At 51.9% G+C, this 16,485-nt stretch overlaps 2 protein-coding genes across 2 annotated transcripts; one reads left to right on the forward strand and one right to left on the reverse strand.

Moving 5' to 3' along the window:
* Positions 1 to 1,053: 1,053 nt before the first annotated feature.
* ZMAT2 (zinc finger matrin-type 2) lies at positions 1,054 to 10,885 on the reverse strand. Its single transcript, XM_056502487.1, has 6 exons — positions 10,792 to 10,885; positions 6,904 to 6,997; positions 6,335 to 6,458; positions 5,214 to 5,287; positions 3,325 to 3,470; positions 1,054 to 1,866 (listed from the first exon to the last, which is right to left on the reverse strand). Exons 1-6 carry the CDS (start codon positions 10,807 to 10,809, stop codon positions 1,723 to 1,725), a joined length of 600 nt encoding a protein of 199 aa, XP_056358462.1. The 5' UTR covers positions 10,810 to 10,885; the 3' UTR covers positions 1,054 to 1,722.
* On the forward strand, positions 10,875 to 16,483 carry LOC130258790 (histidine--tRNA ligase, cytoplasmic-like). Its single transcript, XM_056502485.1, has 12 exons — positions 10,875 to 11,123; positions 11,204 to 11,323; positions 11,647 to 11,742; positions 12,484 to 12,609; positions 12,764 to 12,871; positions 13,306 to 13,404; positions 13,700 to 13,793; positions 13,930 to 14,057; positions 14,141 to 14,383; positions 15,095 to 15,211; positions 15,476 to 15,622; positions 15,820 to 16,483. Exons 1-12 carry the CDS (start codon positions 10,929 to 10,931, stop codon positions 15,874 to 15,876), a joined length of 1,530 nt encoding a protein of 509 aa, XP_056358460.1. The 5' UTR covers positions 10,875 to 10,928; the 3' UTR covers positions 15,877 to 16,483.
* The last annotated feature ends 2 nt before the right edge of the window (positions 16,484 to 16,485 follow it).

Here is a 16,485-nt window from a genome sequence, read left to right on the forward strand (position 1 = left end):
CTGCATTGAGGGGCTGGGTGTCTGCAAAGCTGGTGGCTGGAATAAAATGGCTGCTGCTAAATCTTCTCTGAAACATCCTAAACTTTTAATGTGTATGAAACCACGGCAGCATCCCTTTCGCATCCCGGAGGGCACAAAGGCGCGAGCGTCTCCGCTCTCCCATTCAGCTGGAGCCACGTGCTGCAGCCTGAACAGCGCTAGGAACGTGGCTGGAATGAAAGTTGCCCTCCCAGCCCGTGTGCTCAGAGAGCCAAAGTCAAAGGATTGCCAAGTTAAAAGGGTCAAACCTCCAAGGACAGCTGTATCTGACTGGCTATATATCATTTCAATAGCATCTTCAACGGGGATTATAATCTGAATTGAAGCGGAAAGACCTGAGGCAATGAAGCTGTCAGCAGGCTAAGATTAAGGAATTAAAACAGCAGCACAACATTACAGGATTTGTTCTAGATGTATTAGAAAGAGCAGGCTAAACACTGCAGCCTTCCCCAGGCTGGAAATTTCATACGAGCACGGAGAAGGGCAAGCACAAGGATTTCATCAATATACATAAAAAGAGAGAGGAGAGCGAGACAGAGCTACCAAAACCCAGCCATGCAAAATATAAATCCTAACTGCAGACGGAAATGAGTCACACAAGGTTTGACTGAGGTAAATAAAAGCAGAAATGAAGTGGATTTAGGGGAAGGCAGAGGTGAAAAGACACTGACAGCCAGTAGACAGGAAAAAAATGGCCCTTAATATACTAAGGCTGGTAAAACCTGGAACACAGCCCAGCCTGTCTTGGATTGCCTGATGGGAATGAACTCCCTTCCCCTTCCATATTCTTACACCCGTCTCCAGAATTACTTTAAAAAGCCAAGAATGATGGCAATGGCCTGCCTAGGCAGCTGGGAGCTGAGCCAGGAGGGGGGGCACACACCTCACCTCTGCCACCATTTGGGTCCCCAGAAGGCCACCCCCGCTCTGTGCTGCTGGGAGACACCAGCAGCTCTTCTTGGTGGGAAACAGAAGCTCTCAAAATAAAGAAGGCATCAAACCCCCACTAAAGGGCCCATTACAACGTTCCATTTATTTCTGGCAAATTGTATACACCTTTCTTCCATTGGCTCTATCCTAGACCAGTCATGGGGAGGAATTTCTCCCCTACCTTAATGATACTGAAATTATGGGATAAAACACAAAGAAAAGGAGGGAAATCTCCCTTGCAGAAAAAACAAACAGAAAAATTTCAGCAACCCAGACTCCATGCAGCCACCAGCTCTGCTTAGCACAAGCCATAAAGATGCACCTCTCACACTGCTTGCTGTGGCACATTTCCTTCATTATGAGCCTAAAAGCAACTGAATCCCTCCCAGCATCCCAAACACAGCTTGGGTGACAAGTAGGGCCTGGCTGACAACTAGATTAAACCTGAACCAGGCCACCTGTGCAGAATGTGCACTTTATTGACAAAAAAATGTACCCAACAGAGCACTTCCCTGCACACACACAGCCACAGAGCAGCTGAGCAGCCAGATCTAGGACACATAAGGAGAAGGGGAGCTAATGAGAGGCAGAGCTTGATCTGCAGCACAGGTAGAGCATGGAATCACTTTTCAACTCTTCCAGCCAACTTTTACTGGGAGATTTACATACAAGTCCTCAAGTCCTTTGAAGAGTTATCCAGAGTTCCCTGGGTAAAAACAAGCTGTTTAGAGAAAGAGGAGAGTCCGGGGCTGCTCAGTGGCTCTTTTTGGTTGAGCCAAAACCAGAGAAACCCATGACAGCTGCCATTTCATCATCCTCTTCAAAGGTCAAATCTTCCTCTGCCCGCCTCTTCTTCTCTCTCTGCTTCTCCTTCTTGTAGGCTTTGGCCTTCTCCTCCTGCAGCAAGGGACACAACAGCAAAATAATTTGCATCTCCTGAGCTGAAGGAGTTTTGAGACACCAGGTACTGCACAATTAACACCAATCCTGCCCAAAGCAGCCAAGCTGTACCTGAGTAAATAAACAGCAGAAATCCTGGCCTGCAGTCTTCAAGCAGGAAGCTCACCAGTGAATCCAGACCACCCCATTTCCCAGGCCAAGAGCAGAGCCACACACACAAATAGACAAAATGAAGTGTTATCAAACTCTCTCTTCTGAGCAAACATCACAAGTTTTGCCTGGAATCACGGCTGAGACAAGAAGGAGCTGGTTTGAAAGCAGGAGGCCATTCCCTTGTCCGATGCTTCGTGCCAGTGACTGTGATGCCTGCTGGCTCTCAGCCTGGCAGAGTGACAGCTGCTCACTGCAACAGAAGCAGAAGCTCTGAGCGGCTTTGAGGGGGGTTTTGGCATCAAAGAGTTTGCGCTGCTCTAATCAAAGTGTTTTTCTCTGTGAGGATCACGAGCCCTGGAACAGAGCCAGGTTTGTACTGGGTGACACCAAAGCATGGCTTCAGTTCCCAACTTAGCAACTGCTCCCACCATTTTCATCACTGTCCACAGTGCTCCTGAACACAGCCATGCCCTGGAGAAAGCTACAACCAGAAGTTGCTGCTGATTTCTTTCCTGCCATCCATTGACTGGCAGCAGCTTTTCAACCCACGGCACTCCCTTTGCTGCTGGGGCACCTCCCTCCTATCCCCCAAACAGATGGGGCTCAGCAGCACCACAGCCTGCCTGAGAGCAGAGCACGGGGCTGCTCTGTGAGCTGCCCAAAGAGCTCCCCTGTGGTGAAGCAAACCTCTTGAGCAGGGAGACTCAAACAGGCAGTGATTTGTAACCTTGGGTTATGTGGCTGCTGACAGAGGAGAAGCACCCATAGAAGCTTCTCAGCTGTCAGAACTTTGTTTGCTCTTGAAATAATTTTTCATGTTTACGAACACCTAAGTGCTAGTTTGAGAGAAATTTGCTGTCTTTATCACCTCCTCACAGATCTTGCACAACAGCACACTGTCCACAAAGCCCTTCTACACTCGGGGAGGCCACACAGAAGCAGGTGCCCTGTGGAACGGGATTCCAGCAATCCTAAGGGCTGTGGAAGATAATGGATGAAGATGCAGATCTGCTACCGGACCACACAAGTTCTAACGCAACTAGCGGGATGGACTTGTGCTGTTCTCAGTGGAAATCTGAACCATCCAAAGTTATTCACACAGAAAGAGGGGAAAAGGGTTTCCAGGGACAGCAACACAAACTTTTGAAAAGCAAAAAAACAAACCCCACTTATAGGAGCAGATGAGAAGCCCATGCTACCAAGAACAACGTTTCTCAAGAACAAGAGAAGGAATCAGTGTTGATTTCCTTCCAAAACATGTTTCTGGGGAGCTTTGCTTCCTCAGTTGTTGCCCACACTCACCTCCTCACGGAGTTCCTTCATCCTCTCCTCAAAGTCATAATCCTTCTGCTTCTCCTCCATCTTCTTCTTGTTCACTTCAAAGCGTTTCTTCACCTGGTCCAGTGTGGAACGCTCCACCCGCATGGACATGCCCAGATTCCTCTGGTCTGGAGGACACGAGTAGAATCAGCAGTGTTCAGCAACACTTCAGGGCTCTGCACAAAGTCTCCATCTCTGATCCCAATTTAAACAGCACAGCACCACCTTCCTGCCTGACCCCCCTGAAAGCATGTTCCAGGGCCAGACTAAGGATTTCTTAGGTTGGGGAGGTGGGCTTTAGGGGGATTCCATAACCCACACAAGCAGTGGCCATAACAAGCCAAACACTACTTGTAGCAAGACCAAACACTATTCTTTAAAGGTTCCTTATTCGGATACTCCCTGTCATGTTGGTGCTCTGACGCTTCAGGAAATTTAATCTTGGACCAGTGGAAAAAGAAGAGTTGGAGTGTTGAAAAAGGAACCAGAATAGAACTGACAGGCTGGCATCTCTCAGCTGTGGGCAATGCTAAACAAGACATGAATGGCACTCAGAGATCCTGATTACACAGGACATTCCTAGCTAAAGCAGAGAATATAAAGTCAGGCCTGATTCAGTGACTCTTCAGAGCACAGTTTTTTCACTTGTGGGTAAGCCTATGCTGATGAGGCCACCCCCAGAAATGCCTCCAATCCACATTCCTGACTGGATCCAAACAGCCACTCCAGCAGCCCTGCACAGGTTTGTCCCAGGGATGCAGCAGGACTTGGAAACTTAAACTAAACACCAGAAATTTGTGAAAGGGGTGCCTTGAACAAGCAGACTTACTGACTGGTTTAAAAGTTCCCAGACATACTCATAGTAAGGTACTGTGCAACCAGCCAAATTCCAATCCCAGCTCAACCCTACAACTGATGCCCCATCCACACAGCCATGCCAGGATTTTTGATTCCAGATAGTCTCATATGAACTTCTTGCTCATCTCCCAACATGCCAAACAAGGCATGGCACCTTCCTCCCATCTACATAAAAGCACAGTTTTTTAAACATTGTGTTTTCTTTTCTCAGCTACAGAAAACCAGTCCTCAGGTTTCTTCTGAACCTCCTGCCCTCAAACAGCCCCTTGTGCAGGTCCAGAGCACACATATCCCTGCTTTTTTTATAAAGGGGTGATTTTCTGACTTCCACAAGGAGCCAAAAACACCTTCATGAGCAGGAACAACATTCAAAGTGTGACAGTCTGTCCTGCTGCTCCTTTACTTTGTCTACACTCCCCACTCTCTGAACAAGGAGAAGAAATATCCACAGTCAGATCAACGAGGGTATAGTCCTGATCCATACTCTGGAGCTCATGCACCAGCAGTTCTGAGCTTTATACTCAAATTCTACAAAGAGAAGTTTCTGATCCAAAAATGGGCCACACCCAGATCTTTTATTTATCTAGGTACCTTTTTTTACACTTTCAGTGCACTAAAAAGCCTCTCTCCAGATTTATAGAGAAGATATCATGATTTTGGGGGTGGACTAGATGACCTCTGAGGGTCCTGTCCAACCCAAACTATTCTAGAATTTTAAGACCCGGGTTTCTCACAGCATTGACATGATGGATGAGGAAAATATGTCCACCAACCAGAGTATACCAATCACTGCTTCTGCTGGGCTTATTCCATGAAAGTGGTCCAGCACTCCAGAAAGTGTCAGAAGACAAGGGCAGCACCTCCACAGCTCTCATGATGAGCTTCTACATCCTGATATCCTAAGCTTCCTGATTCATTGGTACGTGTTCAGGCCTCAGACATGGGTGATGCACAAAAGGAACAGTCCCTCCAACTCAACCAACCCTCCAATAAGGCAAAGAAATGGTCCTTACGTTTCTTGCCGTTGATGTGATCCAAGAAATTGATGGAATCTTTCACCACACAGTCGCATACATTACAGTAATACCTGTCAGGAAAGACAGAAAAAATGAACCCCAATGCATGGCACAAAGCTCAACCCACAGAGCAGCTATTTGAGACAATCTGCATGTCACTGGGGTGCAGGACACTTCTCCAAGACAAGAGGGCCCCAGACAAGAGCAAGGGAAGGGCACACCTAAAGGACAGGGATGCCATGGAGGTACTGACCCCTGTACTGACACCCCTCTGTTATGACAGAAACCAAATTCTGAGCTGCTCTGCAAGTTACCAGCCACAGCCCCTCCCCCTTCCAGTGACACCCCACCAGGTGGGATGGACTTTGTGACACAGCCTGTCCTCCCCCAAGGAAGGGCTGGCCAGCAGCCCAGGTTTCCACTCCCCAGCCTCTCACCTGGCTGCAATGTAAGTGCTACCATCCCGATCACCCCACAGTGCAACTCTCTGATGAGCACAGCTCTGCCTTCTGCCCATTTTAAGAGCTGCTGCAAAAGTCCAGCCAGGGGCTGAACTGCCATCCCTGAATGCTGGTCAGGGCTGCACATCTCCCTGGCACTACTGCCCAGGGAGACACTAACAGGTTCACTCCTGAGGTGACACCAACTCAACACATTATTTTCATGCTTTTGATGGCTTACGGTGAGCTCAGAACCCTTTCAGACTTCAGTAGAACACAATTCTCACAAACAGTGGCCAAACACTGTTCCTAAGAACAGCTATGTGGATGTTTCTCCCATTCCCAGTGCACAGATACCAAATTAGCATCAGTCCTGGTCTCAGTGCAAGCAGGCCTGGTTAAAGGCACCCAAGCAGGCAGCAGAGATCTGCCTCTGTTGGTCCTGCAGGTGGACAACACTGATACCAAGGAATAATGTCCAAAGCGGCTCAGCATGCTGGGTCTCTTCCAAATGTTATCCCAGGAGACACAGTTTAGGTGCAGAAAAATGCAGCCCCACCCTCTCAGGCTTCAAATACAGGACAGCAGCTCCTGGGCCCCTGAGAGGGGTTCCTGCTATGTCACAGCTTCCCGGTCTAACCAGCATGACTCTGAGACTTCAAAAAGACCACAACCTACCCTCCCATCTCTGACTGAGGGGTAGTTTTGGTGATGACAATGGTTTTCCCCAGCTTGGATTCGAGGTCGACTTTGTAGTCTCGGTGCCGCAGCAGTTCCCTTTTGACGGGCTGAGCTGGTTTGCCTAAAACATAAACAAAAGGTTAAGCTGACATGCTGGATTTCGTGTTCCCCTGGGTACAGAGGGACCTGCTAGGTATCTGGGACTACCTGATCCATGCTGAAAATGCACCTTTGTTTTTAAATCAGTAAAGGATATAATTTCCTCCTCACTGTTTCCTGGTTCCTATTAGCACCAGGTACATCCCTGACTTGAATCATATTCTGAGATCTTGTTTTCAGCAACTGTTCCCCTCCTTCCCCAAAGAAGAGTCATCTCTGGAAAGGTTCTCAATGATTTCTTTTGTCAAAAAAAATATACTCAGTGGCAAACAAAGGAGAAAGGGTAGGAGCAAGCCAGCTCTTTCCCTTTGGGATTCAACTTTTCACTGCTCTCTCCCAAATTCCAAGGGTTTGGGAGCCTCACTGCCAATCCAGCACAGCTTGCCTGGAGCCAGCACACTACTCACCATCTTTCTTTTCCCTCTCCTCTGTGAGCCGCTTCTCTGCAAGTTTCTCATATTCATCCTTGTCCCACTTCCGGCGGAAGTCCAGGTTCTTGGTCTGGAAGGGAAACAAAATTCATGAACATCTATTATACAGTCTGATCACCTCTGAGGGGGTAAAGAGGAGGAAGCACTTGGCCTGTGAGGCCAGTGCAGCAAATTAGGAGAATTATATCCCTCTGTCCTCTGTTTTCCATCCAGGAATTAGGGATGTGGTTTAAGATAATCACTCTCAGTATGCCTCTAGCTACTACTAGAATAATTTCAGAGCACTAAAAGAAGAAATGAGTTGATCTTAACAGCTCCTAAGACAATCATCCAGGCTCTTGCCTTGAAAATCAGACTCAAACGGGACTGAAACTGATGGATCTCGGACCTGGGAAATGTCCCCTGACAAACACAGCAGGGGGATTACACCTCCTTCTTCCAGAAGTTAGAAGAATCCAAGCTGCAAGACAAGGAAGCTGCAAAACACAGCCCAAGCTACAGAGTTTGATTACACTGCAGGAGCAGGGAAAGCTGTGCCTGTCTGCTCTCAGCAGTGTCTCTATATGTTGCAGCCATCACAGTGCCGAGTTTGCCATGAAATCACAGGCACCACTGTGGGATTTCCTAATGAGCACATGTACAAGCAAACCAGAACAAGCTCTGAAACCCTTTCTATCAAGGCAGTGCTTGGAGGTACCAGGGAAGCACCCGTACAAAATCCACAGGTTTTGCTGTTCTGCTCCTGCAGTTTCACATGGGGAAGAGCAGAAACACCTCCAAGGCATGCTGGCCTTTTGGGAGCTCCACAGAACTATCTGGCAGTGACAGGATACTTTAATAGAATCCTGGAAGGGTTTGGGTCGAAGAGACCCCAAAGATCACCTTGCTCCACATCCCCTGCCATGGACAGGGACACCTTCCACTGTCCCAGGTTGCTCCAAACCCCGTCCTACCTGGCCTTGAACACTTTCAGGGATGGGGTAATCATAGCTTCTCTGTGCAACCTGTCCCAGGGTCTCATCACCCTCATCACAGGGAAGAATTTCTTCCAAGTACTCAATCTAATGCTGCCCTCTGGCAGTGGGAAGCCATTCCCCCTTGTCCTGTCACTCCATGCCCTTGTTCAAGGACTGTTCAAAGTCCTTATCCAGCTCTCTTGGAGCCCATTTAGGCACTGGAAGGTGCTCCAAGGTCTCTCTGGACAGAGATTGGTGTTCAGTCTTCCCCAGGCTGAACAGCCCTAGCTCTCTGTCTCCACAGCAGAGGGGCAGCAGCCCTTGGAGCATGTCCATGGCCTCCTCTGGTCTCGCTTCAACAGGTCCATGTCTTATGCTGGGGCCCTGGAGCTGGACACAGCATGTGCATGAAGACAGGCAGAATTCAAGTAAAGCTGGCACTGACGAATACAAAGAATACTTTATTTGGGTGGATTTCACTCAGCCCCCAATGCTGAGGGCAGAAGTGATTGGACAAGAATCCCTATTCCACTCACATCCACTCTAGCTCAAGCTCTTCCCAGCATTTGCCCCATCTGCAGCTCAGGCCCTTACACCTGGGATCAGTCACGGTTTCACTCATCCATTCCTGAATTTCCTGAGCAGATAACCCTCCTCTGGATAGAGCTGCATTTCCCTCAGCATGGCAGGGAGAGCCTCTCAGTTTCACATTAAAGAAAGGACAAGATGTATTTAAAAACACCTCTGGGGGAGAACGACCCCCCCCCCACTCCCACCCCACCGCCTTCTCCGTTCAGCCAAATCAAGAATCCAATCACAATCCAAAGGACACAAATCCCATTTGGAGCTACAGCAGCAGCACAGCCATTTAAAGTTCTCTCCTCTGGCAATCCTTCAAATGGAACGAACAACTACTGATAGGGATGAAAATGCCTTGGGGAGGCGTAGAAAAATTCTCATTTATTCCCAGAGCTTCTTAAGCACTTTAAGGATGTCGTAACAGGTTTTATTAACCACCCTGAGCAAAAGAAAAGAAAATATCACTGAGTGTAAATTAACGTTTGGGGGTATTTTCCAGACTCTCCTGCATGCCAGGCATTATCACAAATTGTAGCTGGTGGGAGCCTGCAGAGGGGGAGGTTTATTAGGTGCTTTTCTCTCCTGTTGCAATAAAAGGAAAAGAGTCTTTTGCAGCTCTTTTACCAATCTGCCTCATGCAGGCGTGGGGAAAGAAATTAAACTAAACTGCATGACGAGATCTTGGTTGGACAATATCTGAAGGGATGTTTCTGAATTGCTCTGGTGGAGGCAAGGGACCTGCAAGCCCCCAAAATCTTTATCTCAGAGCTGTTTTGGGTGACAAAATTAATAATACAAAATTAACAACAAATATTAATAACCAGAAGTGTCCCACAATCTCCTGTTCCCTCTGGAGATGGACACTACATGTGCCCAGTATCAGCACCAAAGCCTGTTAAACAACACAGGCTCAACTCAAGCCAGGCTCAATCCAACAGCCTCAGCTGACAATAAGCTACAGGCTGACATTCTGCTCCTGACCTCCCCCACTTCATGGAATCAATCATGGAATGGTTTGGATTGGAAGGAACCTTGAAGATCAGCCAGTCCCACCCTCCTGCCATAGTCAGGGACACCTTTCACTATCCCAGGTTTCTCCAAGCCCCATCCAACCTGGCCTTGAACATTTCAATGGGTGGGGCAGCCACAGTTTCACTGGGCAGTGCCAGTGCCTCACCTGTCAGTAAGTGGCTTCAAGGAAGGAAAAACGGGTCAAGTTCCCTCAAAAACACAGCCCCTGTGCTGCTGACAGCTTTGGGATGTCACCGGAGATGTTCAAACAGCCTGGTTCTCCAGTCAGGCTACACCTGCAGCACCTACCTTACCCATCCCATTTTAACACTCACAGAATCATTGAGGTTGGAAAAAACCTCCAAAATCATCAAATCCAAGCTGTGACAGATCCCAACCTTGTCACGCACTCTAGAGCACTGAGTGACACATCCAGTCAGACCCTGAATACCTCCAGGGATGGTGACCACCAGCCCCCTGGACAGTCCCTTCCAAGGCTGAACAGCCCCTTCTGGGTAAAAATCCCTCCTGATTTCCATCCTAAACCTCCCCTACTGCAACCTTTGAGGCTGTTTCCTCTCATCCTGTTGCTGGTTGTCTGAGAGCAGAGCCCAACACACAGCTGGCTGCACCCTCCTGTCAGGGAGTTGCAGATGTTTCTCCATCGTGACAGGAAAAAGGCAACGCTTTGGAGCCACCTGCAATTGCCATCGCTCAGCCCCTGCAGATGGGCGGGGGTCCCTCCCAGGGGGCTGAGGCAGCTCAGTCTCCTCCTGCTCCCCGGCTGGGACCGGCGGAGCTCTGGCCCTCGGATGGGGGGATCACAGAACCACTGCCATGGAAAAGTCCTCTGAGATCATCGAGTCCAACCTGAGACCCAACACCACCATGTGAACTAGACCAGGGCACTGAGTGCCACGTTCTGTCGTGTCTTAAAACACCTCCGGGGACGGTGACTCCACGACTTCGCTGGCGGGCAGGATCGCGCTGGGGCCACCCAACTTCCAGCCCTGAAAGTATCGGGGCGTCTCAGGAGAACCCCAGCCTCCCACCGCCCATACGAAAAGGTGTAAAGAGCAGGGATGAGCCCCCTCCCACCCCACACACATACACACACACACACACACACACACACCCGCCCACCGCGGCACCCCGGCCCCGCCACATCCCTCATCCCGCGGCCTGGCAGCGGCCCCGAGCGGGGCGCGGCGGGGCGCTGCGCCCGGCCCTGCCAAGCCCGGTACGAGCAGCAGGGACGGTCGAGGGCACAGTCCGAGGGCAGCCCCGGCCCGAGGGCAGCCCCGGCGGCGGCACCTACCCCGCTGCCCGACGCCATGGCGAGCTGAGGGCACAGCACCGGGAACTGTCGCGCGGCGCCGTAAAGCGCGGCCTCCCGCGCAGTCACGTGTGCCGCCGCGGTCACGTGCTGGGGCTCCCGGTGTCCCGGTGCCGGCCATGCTGCGCCTCGCTCCCTTCGCCGCCGCCGCCCGGTGCCTGCCGACGGGGCCCCGCCTCGGGCCGCTGGGCCTCACTGGGAGCCGCGGCAGCTTCGCCCGGTTCTTGCTGCCGGCCGGTGACCGCGGCCCCCTGTCCCGGCAGGTCCGGTTGGCGGCGGGCGGCGAGCGGGTGCCGGTGCTGAAGACGCCCAAGGTAAAGGCAGGGAGTGGGGAGTGGGTACCGGGTGTTTCCCCCCGCCCTTGCCTCTGACGGCCGCTCTCTGTCCCGGGCAGGGCACCCGCGACCACGCACCGGCGCAGGCGGCGCTCCGTGAGCGGCTCCTGAGCGCCGTGGTGTCCTGCTTCAAGCGGCACGGCGCGGCCGCCATCGACACCCCCGTGCTGGAGCTGCGGGTGAGGCGCGGCGGGGGCTCTGTTCCCTCGTGCTGTGGGTCCCCCTCTGCTCCCTCCTGTGGGACTGGGCAGTGCCCCCTTCCCCCGGAGCTCCAGGACAGGTTTGGGAGCTCCGGCTGAGTGGGCACGGCCAGGTGGGGAGGGCAGCTGCACATTCACTCTTGGTTCACTTTGGGGAGGATGGAAAGGTGGGCTTAGGTCCGAGAGGCTGGAGGGGGGATATATGTAATGCCCGGTTTGTGGGGACAGAGCTCTGTGCCTCATCTCGGGGGACCCTTCACCCCAGAGCCACTCCAGTCACCATCCCCTTTGCCCTTCTGCAGGAGATGCTGGTGGGGAAGTATGGGGAGGGCTCGAAGCTCATCTACGAGCTGCAGGACCAAGGAGGAGAGCTGCTGGCTCTGCGCTATGACCTCACCGTATCCTGTGCTCCCAAGGGGATGGTGGCACCCTGAGGGAATGGTGGCACACCAAGGTAGTGGCCACCTCTGCCTTGAGGGATCACTCTTACCCTGGCCTGCCTGCAGGTCCCGTTGGGATGATGGCAGCTCCCTTGGCCATCCCAGCTGGTCTGGCTGTCATTGTCATGACTCCACACCATCCCCCAGCCAGGCCAGGGCCCACAGAAGTCCCTTCCTGCTGTGGACATGTACCAGTATGCTCCACTGTACTGGTTTTATCTCCTCCCAGTTACAGTCCCCACCTCTGGAAAGGTGTTTGCTGCAGTTGTCCATCCCAGGCCTTCTCAACCTCCACATCTCAACAAAATCTCTTTCCTCCAATGTCCGTACAGCTGTGCCATGCATTGAATTCCCAGTGATCACACTCAGAGAGGCTGAAATGATGAGAGAGGGTCCTTGTGTGTGTGATGTTGTCACACTGTGGGTCTGGAAGAGGAAATGGAGCATTTTACTCATCCTCAGTCTGGGGGATAATCTCCCCAGAGGTCTTAGTTATAGAATATCATAAGTTGGAAGGGATCCACAAGAATCATCGAAGTCCAGCTCACGACCCTGCATAGGACACCCCAAGAGTCTTCCCATGATTGTGACAAAAATTGGGAAATGACTGGCAAAGGGAATAGGCAGTGGGAGGCTTTGAAGTTCAGCTTCTACAGTGCTGGGGATCTCCATGTTCCATCCTTAACTCCCTGGGCCCAGGTGCCCTTTGCTCGCTACCTGGCCATGAACAAGATCACCAACATGAAGCGCTACCACGTTGCCAAGGTGTACAGGAGGGACAACCCTGCCACAACCCGGGGCCGCTACCGCGAGTTCTACCAGTGCGTGAGTGTTGTGGTGACCAGTACTGCCCCCAGGGCCACAATGCCAGGAGGGTTTTCCCAGCTGGAGGGCCTCCAGCTGCTGCAGAGCAGCAGGGTGTGCCTGGCTAAGGCCTCTTGGCTCTGCCAGGAGCTCCCATCACTTCTTCTGCCCCCAGGACTTTGACATTGCTGGGCAGTTTGACTCGATGATTCCTGATGCCGAGTGCCTGAAGATCATTCACGAGATCCTGAGTGATCTGCAGCTTGGGGACTTTATCATCAAGGTGAGACTGGGTGGGTTCTCTGTGCCACAGTGAAAAGAAGGTCATTGTTCTGTGGTTTTACACAGCAGTAGCTCTGCCTGCTGCGAGGCCTTACCCAGAAGTTCATCCCACCTCTCTGCTTCCTCATGGTGTATCTGCAAAGGGTGGACTTCAGCTTGGACATGCCTTGAGCTGGGAATACTGAGGCTGCAGTCAGCAGAGTTCTCTCCAGACTGTGTTCTCTAACCACAGTCTACTGCAGGATTCCAGCAGCTGACTAGACCTGTAGAGTCACAGGACGGTTTTGATACCTCTACACCTCCTCTTCCCATGGAATTTGGGTGCTGGGGAAAAGGAACAAGGAATTGCCAGTAACTGCACCTTCCCACACACTAGGAAAAAATGAATTACATCAGGGGGTGCCCCCAAGGTCAGTGTGCCTCTGCCTCCCCCAGGTCAACGACCGTCGGATTTTGAATGGTGTGTTTGCTGTCTGTGGTGTTCCAGAGAGCAAGTTCATACCTGCCTGCTCCACCGTGGACAAGCTGGACAAGGTCAGCATTGGGCTCATGGGGAGATACTTTGGTCTTGGAATGGATGTCTTAGGCTGGGCAGTCTTGCTGTGAAGAGTTTCACAGCAGCTAAGATGGGGTCTGTGAAGAATTTGAGGAGTTCTTGGGCCTGGTTAAGAATAAAGCTTGGTGATTTGTTAAAAATTCCTGTGAGAGAGAGGCATGATTAGTGAGATTGCTGACTGATGCTCCACACAAGTTGTGCACATGTGGGCTGATGGAGGCAGCAGGTGAGGAGAACATCCTGCAGCAATTGATGCCCTTCTCTCCCCTACAGATGCCATGGGAAGAAGTGAGGAGTGAGATGGTGGGAGAGAGGGGGATGTCTCCTGAGGCTGCAGATCGCATCGGGGAGTATGTCCAGCTCCATGGTGAGCACCATGGGGTCGTGCCCTTGGCCTTGTTCTGGGCTGGGGATGGAAGGTGCAGGGCACACACCCAGCTGGCCAGGGCCTTGTGCCAGGTGCTTCTGCCCTGGCACACCTGAGGCATGGCTGGTCCCCACAGGTGGGCTGGACCTGATCGAGCGGCTTCTCCAGGACCCAAAGCTATCCCAGAACAAGCTGGCCAGGGAAGGGCTGGGGGACATGAAGCTGCTGTTTGAGTACCTGACCCTGTTTGGCATCACAGGCAAGGTGAGGAGCTGTGGGGGCAAGAGGAGGTGCTGCCTCCGTGGGCCCCGAGCAGCCGGTGACGGGGCCGCCCCTGTGCCCTGCAGATCTCCTTCGACCTGAGCCTGGCGCGGGGCCTGGACTATTACACAGGGGTGATCTTTGAGGCTGTGCTGCTGCAGCAGGACAACGAGCACGGGGAGGAGCCGGTCGGCGTTGGGAGCGTGGCTGGAGGCGGCCGCTACGACGGGCTGGTGGGGATGTTTGATCCCAAGGGCAGGAAGGTGCCCTGTGTGGGGGTCAGCATTGGCATCGAGCGGATCTTCTCCATCCTGGAACAGAGACTGGAGGTAGGTGATGCAGGCAGTGCTTTGGGGAAGGCTCTAGGTAGCAAAATACTGTTTATTAGCGGTCCCGAGCTCCACAGTGCTCAAGGGAAAATAATTTTGGGGGAGAGGGTGGCTCTTCCCATGCTTAAATATTGATGAATATTTAAGATGACAGAGTCCTTTTCTGCAGCCCATTGGGATGCAGGTGTGGGCAGCTGAGGGCAGCATTCCCTAGGAGATGTCAAGGAAGTGTTAAGAGACAGCCTTGAGCTCTGGGCCTGGCTCTGAGCTTTTTGCCCCAGTTACTTTGTTCTTGTGTCTTGCCTCTGAAGTTTTCTGTCCTGTGGATTCTGAAGTAATGAATTTGGTAACAGTTGTGAACTCACTCGAATAAACCCCAGGAGAACCTCTGTGGAGATTCATCTTTCTGTATTTGGTTCCAAGCCTGCGATTCCTAGCAAGTGAAGCTGAGGCAAAGTGTTTGTACCTGAAGAATCAAAGGAGACATTGGAAAGCTGTCCTGGTCTCATCCAGGAGGTTGGCCAGGGTCCCCTTGGAACAGCAGCACACAATTAAGTAGTGTGACACAATGTAGAATCTCTGAGGGGCTCATTAAAGGTGCTCAGGCTGTCACTGACTGAGTTAAGGTCTGGAGATAGATGAGGTGAGGTGTTGTGAGCTGCAGATTGCTATGGAGTCACCCCCATGGATGTCCCATGTCTGTCCCTTCAGGCTTCTGGAGAGAAACTTCGAACAACTGAGACCCAAGTGCTGGTGGCTACACCGCAGAAACACCTGCTTGCTGCCAGACTGAAGCTCATCTCTGAGCTGTGGGATGCAGGGATCAAGGTAAAGGAATGACTTGGACTTGCCAGTGTCCCGGGTGAGGGAGTGAGAGCCTGAAGGGAGCTGTAGCACAGCAAGACCAACTCCATTAGTTGTGTCTCCCAAAGAAGACCTCCAAGATCATCAAGTCCAACCTTTAGATCTAGGCAGGCAGAGAAGAGCCCAGAGCAGTAAAGTGGTTGCTGCAGGGTTTGCTATTGGTGCTTTACTGTAGTATTCATCAGAGCAAAGTCAGGTTAGTGATTCACCCTTCCCACTCCCTTCTAGGCAGAGATGCTGTACAAGAAGGATCCTAAATTGCTGAAGCAGCTGCAGTACTGTGAGGACACAGGGATCCCCCTTGCTGCCATTGTGGGAGAGCAGGAGCTGGCAGACGGAGTTGTCAAGCTGCGAGATGTTGCAACAAGACAGGACGTGAGAATGCCCTTTTATACCAGTTTTCCAAACTCTAGAGATTACTGAAGAGCTCTGGGTTTTCCCTCAGCATTCCTTTGGGAGACCATAGCACCAATCCATTGGGTGACTCCAGAAAACCGGTCACAAACTACATTGGTATCCTCACTTAGTCCTTAAAAATGCTCTTCTCTAATGCTGCTCTGTTTGCTTTGCAGGTTGATATCCCTAGAGAAAAGCTTATTGATGAGATCAGGAGAAGGCTGGAGCCCTGAGGACTTCTCTGGCTGGAGCTGCTTGGCTGAACTGCTGCAAAACTGGAACCCGCCTCCAGCACCTCAGCCATTCACTGCCAGCTGCAGTCTGGGAAACATCCACCAGCCTAGGGCTCATTGCCTCGGCTAAGGCAGTGCGAACAGAGGAGTAAGAGGGATTTGAAAGCTATGGAGGGTGCAGTCACCAGGTTAGCCTTGTGGTTAGCTTGTCTGAAGGTCGAGTTTGCGAGTTCCTGCAGTCCTTGTACCTGTACAGCCATTTCCATCACTGTAGCTGGTGGTGGCACAGATGGATGTGGCGCGGCTCAACAGGATCAGGCGGAACTCCAGATTTGGGAGGGGGAATCAGTGGTGTGTTGGGCAGCTGCCAGCTGAGGACGTGGGGCGAGGGGGGCGGTGGAACGGCACCCCCGCCCTGTTTGGGCTGCGGGGCCGCTCCCAACCGCAGGCGGAGCTGCGGGAGCGCCCCGGAGGAAGCACGTGTCCCATCACCGAGGGACACAACGAGCGGCGGGAGCAGCTGCGCAGGCTGGGGCGCGCGTGGAGTAGCTGTATTTTTATATATTAAACAAAACCCCCAATAATAAACCCCAAAAGTAAACCCAAAGC

The sequence above is a fragment of the Oenanthe melanoleuca genome, chromosome 13, assembly GCF_029582105.1.
Source record: "Oenanthe melanoleuca isolate GR-GAL-2019-014 chromosome 13, OMel1.0, whole genome shotgun sequence".
NCBI classification, from domain to species: Eukaryota; Metazoa; Chordata; class Aves; order Passeriformes; family Muscicapidae; genus Oenanthe; species Oenanthe melanoleuca.

Excerpts from the sequence above, each read along its gene's own strand:
- ZMAT2 (XM_056502487.1), bottom strand. Across the intron at positions 6,459-6,903 it reads GGAGAGGGAAAAGAAAGATG|GCAAACCAGCTCAGCCCGTC; the intron begins GTGAGTAGTGTG and ends TTTATGTTTTAG. Across the intron at positions 1,867-3,324 it reads TGAAGGAACTCCGTGAGGAG|GAGGAGAAGGCCAAAGCCTA; the intron begins GTGAGTGTGGGC and ends CCCTTGCTGCAG.
- LOC130258790 (XM_056502485.1), top strand. The coding sequence starts at position 10,929 with ATGCTGCGCCTCGCTCCCTTCGCCGCCGCCGCCCGGTGCCTGCCGACG. Across the intron at positions 14,058-14,140 it reads TGTTTGGCATCACAGGCAAG|ATCTCCTTCGACCTGAGCCT; the intron begins GTGAGGAGCTGT and ends TGTGCCCTGCAG. Across the intron at positions 15,212-15,475 it reads TGTGGGATGCAGGGATCAAG|GCAGAGATGCTGTACAAGAA; the intron begins GTAAAGGAATGA and ends ACTCCCTTCTAG.